The sequence below is a fragment of the Cygnus olor genome, chromosome 1 (genome assembly GCF_009769625.2).
Source record: "Cygnus olor isolate bCygOlo1 chromosome 1, bCygOlo1.pri.v2, whole genome shotgun sequence".
NCBI classification, from domain to species: domain Eukaryota; kingdom Metazoa; phylum Chordata; class Aves; order Anseriformes; family Anatidae; genus Cygnus; species Cygnus olor.
The window spans coordinates 43,272,873-43,278,872 of record NC_049169.1 but is presented as its reverse complement, the minus strand read 5'-3'; the positions used below and the strand labels follow the sequence as shown (position 1 = coordinate 43,278,872).

The window sequence follows — 6,000 nt, the reverse complement described above, 5'->3', positions numbered from 1 at the left end:
TTAAAGAAAGACTGGAAGAGAATCAGTTCCCTCAAGTTCTCAGTTTCTCTGCTTAAGTAGCTCATTTTTTAAAACACGTTTTTCTTGATAGAAAGAATCACAACTAGACTAGAATTCCACAACATCAATCTTGGTTTTGATTTCTGTAGTTCTCTAGGAAAAAAAAAAATCCCAAATCAAGCTACATGAAGCATTAACAATATTCAGGTATTACAATGGAAGCACTTATTTATTACTTCATAGAACAGATCAGTTTTAAAAGTGTATTTACATGTTCTAAGTTATACAAAATACAGTATTTCAATAATCATGTTAATCACCATATTTTAGACAACTTCACATAAAAGTGCAAGAGGATGCATCCTTCCATGATCCTGGCCAGTAGCAAGCAGCCACCTGCAGTGTTACAGATGAGAGCTGCTCTTGTGCTCCCTCGGGAAAACAAATCCCAGCATACCTTCTCACTGAGACATAGCTGCAGATCTAAGGAAACATTCAGGCAGGTACACGAGCAAAGTTTGTTGAGACCCACAGACCAAAATCACATGCCTTAATTTACTAGATGGATGTGAAGTACATTTTTACAGATGTTGTACAGCAAAGGGCTTCTGCTCATGCCTTAGTTGGGAAAATGAAGTAACAAGGGTTTTGGCTATGTAACAGGCACCCAGATTACATTTAATATGAACAGCCTTATAACTACAACTGACAGTGTGTTAAGGACACAATTCTGCAGCTGACTGCCTGGGCAGAGCTTCACATTCAAGAACAGATCCTGTGAAATCCACATGGCTCTCTATAGACATAGGGCTCATCCCATGCAGAACTGATATCAGAATTGAGGCCTTAAAATATTGGGGCCTCAGATAGTAATTCCCTCATGACACAGCACTATCAGTTCACATGGGCAGGTCAAGTCCCAGTGCAACAGCACACTTCGTTCAAGCAATAGCAATTTTTTCACGCCTTTCTGCAGTAACTCTCCTCCCTATCTGTATATTCCTTTCACTTTATTCTGAACTGTGGAATGAGATCAAGAAAAGGAGATTCGAAAACGTCAACAAGTACTTGTCTTATCTGTGATGCTAAACTCAGGGGACCCAAATTGCTACAGAATTGTGAACAGCAAGGCTTCCGTTTTCGCAATCTGATTCAGGTCAGTATCTTGCAGTACTCTTATTTTCCTGCTTTCATTCTTCGCTCCACTTGCCAGGTATATTTATGTTTATATCTATATGTGTATCTTCCTCAAATGATTCCGTTTCCCCTGTTGCTGCTTCAACGTTCAGAAGTCTGCATTCCAAAAGGGACTTACTAGGGGACAGTATACTACCAAACTAAAAATAACATTCTGTATGACAAATCTGCATTATCAAAAATTAAAATATAATTTCTCAATTAGTATTATGTTAGCATCTCCACAGAAGTTTAGTTAAGCTTATTCTTTCTACCCTTTTCCCAGTCCTTTGTTGCAAGTTTATCCATCTTCACTGTGTTACAGTGGCAGATATACAGGTCAGAGTAATTACCTGAAAATCTAGAAAGCTAGCCAGTATCTTATAGTAATGCAAAGGCAAAATACTAGCATTAATTATTTTGCTGCTTATGGACTTAGATGCGAGTTACTAAAAAAAGATTTATACATTAAGACAAATTTGCATTTCTCATCTTGTGCTTATTAGCAGAAACAGTAAGGATGAACAAAATCCTATCTGGGTTTTTATAAAGGTCCAAGATGCCTTCACTCTCACTAAAAATGAAGGCATCTGATCACAAGGAAGAAAGCCATGTTATGCTGAAGAGGTTTGCAAGGCTAAGCAGCAATATTGTCTTCTGTGTAAGTCCATTATTTCTGCTGTCTTAAAAAAATATATAGTCCACTATTTCTGCTGTCTTAAAAATATATATATTTCCCCTCCACACACATAAGTAGGCTTTTTTTTTTTTTACAGTATTCTCAAAGCTGTTGCTGTTAGCCTTCCACTACACCTCGCAACGTGAAATAAATTTGGTAAGATTAGTAGCAAACCTGCAGGTAACACTGGAAGTGATTTCTACAGCTATACTACCTTAGGCTTTCAAAAAGCACAGCAGGGAAGTGGAAAATTGTCAGGAATTACAGAAAGTGTTACCAAAAAAACTACAAAAAGCCACACAACAGTCTTAAAAAATAACAAGCATTCCTTCTCCCAGCACAAGCTTATAATACACTTTTTTTTTTTCCCACCCAGTCCATGCAGGAGTGAGGAAACAGATTTCAGATTGTCTGAACACCAAAACTCTATGAATGATCAAGTGACGGATCAGTTTACCAACATTACACCTGCAATCTGACGTACATCCATCTGATCCCAGCACAGAATGCTCCAGAGTAAAGCAAAGATATCCATAACTCCAGTGCTTGCTACAACTTCATGTTCACCACATCAGAATAAAGCTTTTTTTCCAGTGGAGTTAATGAGATCTTTGTTACCAGCTTCAGTGGGAGCAGATCGTGGCAACAGGTGAAAGATTTAACTCTTAGGGAATTTTTAAGTACAAAAATGCATTATTACAAGGAAATCTAACCGTGTAGATTAGAAGACCATGTATGAAAACAATACTGCCTTAAGTGTTATTCATCGCTTATTCATAGTCAATTTCTTCTGTAAAATAAGACAACACACTGCCAACATCCCATCAACAGTTTATGTATTTTGAAAGCTAGTGCTGTGCAATGGCTGCTTGGTTTCGCTCTATTTCCTAATGAATGCACAGACATGTGAAAACTGCTCCCTTTAATGGCAATCCCTGCAGTGATGCCAAAAGGTGCATTCCCTTTATTCCCTCCCCTTGGAGATGGTCCCTTTGATGGATAGGATGGGGTACATTGGCATTAGGCACACTTGCAGCCTCTACAGAGCATGTCCCAAGGTTAGAGAACTTCAGACTAACAGTGCCAATTCAGCATCTTTTAACACAAACTGAGCTAAAAGAATATTGGTCTTACAATCACTGTGAGAAATGCGTCCAAGTTATCACTTACAAATAGGATAGCCATCCTAGTCAAAGAAACATGATTATTAGTTAGTAATTCTGAAAGGAGCAGCATGCTAAGCAGTAAGTTTAACTTCCTGAGACTGCAAGAACTGAGAAAGGAAATCAGCACTGCACAATTTTTTTTGTCTGGAAATACCTACACCCCTTTTGTAGTTACTATCTTCTTATCTACCATTGAAGATCCTTCTTTAAAAAAATCTCCAACTATAGGAGTTAAACCACACACTGAAGTGTTATTTTCCAGTTTTGCAACCTGTAGAGACAATCACAGAACGTGCAGATTTGTACTGTTCTACAGGGAAGTAGAAGAATTTGCTAACAGTCTTCTGTGAAAGAAAGAAAAAAATCTAATGAACATTCACTGTTAGTTTCCACTGTATAAACTTTCAATACAACAGGAAAAAAAACAATAGAATTGCACATACTACACTCACCAAGTATTTTGCTGTTAAAATAGCATGGCATACTGCAAAGCCAGATCCCGTATACAATATATGTGTTTAAAAGATGTTCTAAAGCAGTAAGACAGCAAGACCCAACTGAAGGACTAGCAACTCCTTGCCCAGTTACAATATGCCTTAACTTTGATTTAAGCATGTCATTTAAGCATGTCACGAAGCATGACATTCAAGAATAGCCAAAGCCAACTGAAAATTTAGAAGTGATAAATGGAAAAAGAGTTGCTATATTTACACGCTGTCAGTATTTTTAAAAAAGATTCATGGCACGGCCTTTACCACCAAAATAAAAAAAAATAGTACTACCAAAAATATCAGTTCAAATTTGCAGTATTTGCTACAGGTAGTGATATATGCTGACATTTCAGCAACATGGAGTTAACTATTCATCTTTCTGAGGATGATACCCAAAGATCACCTCAGAACTTTAGAACTGCAAGTTATGTCTGTACACTTAATATAATTTTGTAACTAACAAAAAAGTTAAAAATACTTTCTTGACGTCAGAACATGGTCCATTAAAAATAATCGGTCAATAAGTGCATTTAACGTACATGCCTTTTACAAAGGTTATACCTTCAGAAAGCTAGTTATGAATTCTGAATTTTGATTTTCTTAATTAAGTTTACAGCATTATTTGCTGTTTTCCATCTTTTTCTCGTTGTCTTTCTGCTCTGAAAAGAAGGGTGGAATCTCTTGGGTAAGTGCTAATTCAGAATACTTGTTCAATCTGATAGCATCAAGCTTTGCTGGTAACTAGCTGTGCCTCATAACTTGGGCACTTGTGCTTCTGAAAGCTTTTAGGATTATTCTTCTTGAGGTGTACTCTGTTTATCAATCTCCAGGCATAAATACACTGTACTTTCACTCCCATCTTACAAGCTTCATCTTGGCTACAAGCAGGGCCCTGTACTATCCCAGAAATGAAAAGTTATTGCTCTTAACCTTCTTCAATATAAATGTAAGTTGTTGTTAGGCTGATGAAGCTCTTCGAAAGGAACTTCCACCTACTTTCTCCATCTTCTACACACAGTAAACATCCCCATCAGCTGCCTAAGCTTTCGTCTACTCCTGCACACCAGTACAAGGGCCCTGATACTTCAGCTGTGCATTGTAACGCTGTGAAATCAGTGGCTGTTTTGGATTTATCAAACAAACGAAGTACTCTTTCACCACCGCAGTTCTCATGTAGTCAAGAGACAGAAAACTGTAGTATGGCAGCTAATAGCCATTGTTTTGCTGGAGCTAATACTCATTTGGTAGTCTCAGACTGCCAAAAGACATGGGGATCAGCAGCTCAGACTAGCACCTTTTCCATGATTGCTAAATCATTACAGAGAAATAGATTTTCTTTTAGTGAGATACTATTAAAGAAATTGAGCCTTGAAAAAAGGGAAAGGCGGGTTACAGCAGTGCTTTACTGTTACACAGGTCATTAGATATAGATTAATTACCCCTCTTTGTATGGCACACTGGGGTGCTTTCTGGATTGTTTCAGTACATCTGCTGTATTTTTCTGCACTGGAAGTCTTACACGTCACAGACTGCTGTTTGCTTGGTGTCTTTGATTCTGCACTCACAGTACTCCACAAGATGCTACGCTGTACCAGAAGTGAGCTGCAGTATTAGGTACAACTTACTCTACTGCAGAGGAAAAAAAAAGTCTTAAAATATAGCAGTTCTTAATATATACAGACACTTCCATTTAAAACTCTCTATTTTCTTCCACTCGAGTGCCAAAACAGAGTCACTATTCACATAGGCTGTCAACAGACTTTGAGACATGAACTTTGAGCATCTCGACAAAACCCCAGTAAGCTAGCTTATTGTTGTAGTTCATAGTTACAGTGAGAAAGACAGATAAGAAAGCCATATACAGAATTAAAGAGACTTTGCACTTTTCATCATGCCCAGCCCTGGGTAGTTCAGATGGGGTACTTGCAGGAAAGCAGGCAGGCAGGGTCATCGTCAGTTGTTTGTGTTGGGACACCTCATAGATTTCACTGCTCACTCTGAAGACTGGCGATTCATGTGTGCTTTTTAGTTTCTTTGTTTTTAAAAGTCTTTAAAGTTGCATCACTCGGAATCAGATAAGTCACTTTAAACAAAGCAAAGTGTTAAGTGTGACAATTTATTTATAACATACTTCCCACCATCACCACCACACACCACCCTGTGAACGAAAAACCCCTGCTGAAAGGGTGACAATTTTTCATACGTTTCAAAGAAATTAGACCAATGCTGCATGAAGAGCCACTCTGGTCAAATTAGAACGTAACAGAGGGGGAGACAGATTAAAGCATACATTTACTTTAAGTGTTCTGGATTAGCCTGCTTCTCCACTTCTTTAAGAAGTCAACACACAGTTGGTCTAAATTCATAACAATTTCCCCATTACGTTTAAAAGACGAGCTAGGCAAGAAGTCTTTAGAACCAAAAAACAATCCTCATTTTCTTTTTCTTAGTATTCTTTTCAGATTTCAAGAAGGGAACTGGAAACTAC

General features: G+C 37.9%; 1 protein-coding gene across 2 annotated transcripts in view; it reads right to left on the bottom strand.

Moving 5' to 3' along the window:
- Nucleotides 1-202: 202 nt before the first annotated feature.
- TEF (TEF transcription factor, PAR bZIP family member) overlaps nt 203-6,000 on the bottom strand; it is a 20,821-nt gene continuing 15,023 nt past the window's right edge. For both annotated transcript variants that reach the window (XM_040554283.1, XM_040554270.1), the window contains exon 5: nt 203-5,595. In XM_040554283.1, the coding sequence (XP_040410217.1) occupies nt 5,574-5,595 (22 nt within the window). In that variant the 3' untranslated portion in view covers nt 203-5,573. The remainder of the gene's footprint in view (nt 5,596-6,000) is intronic.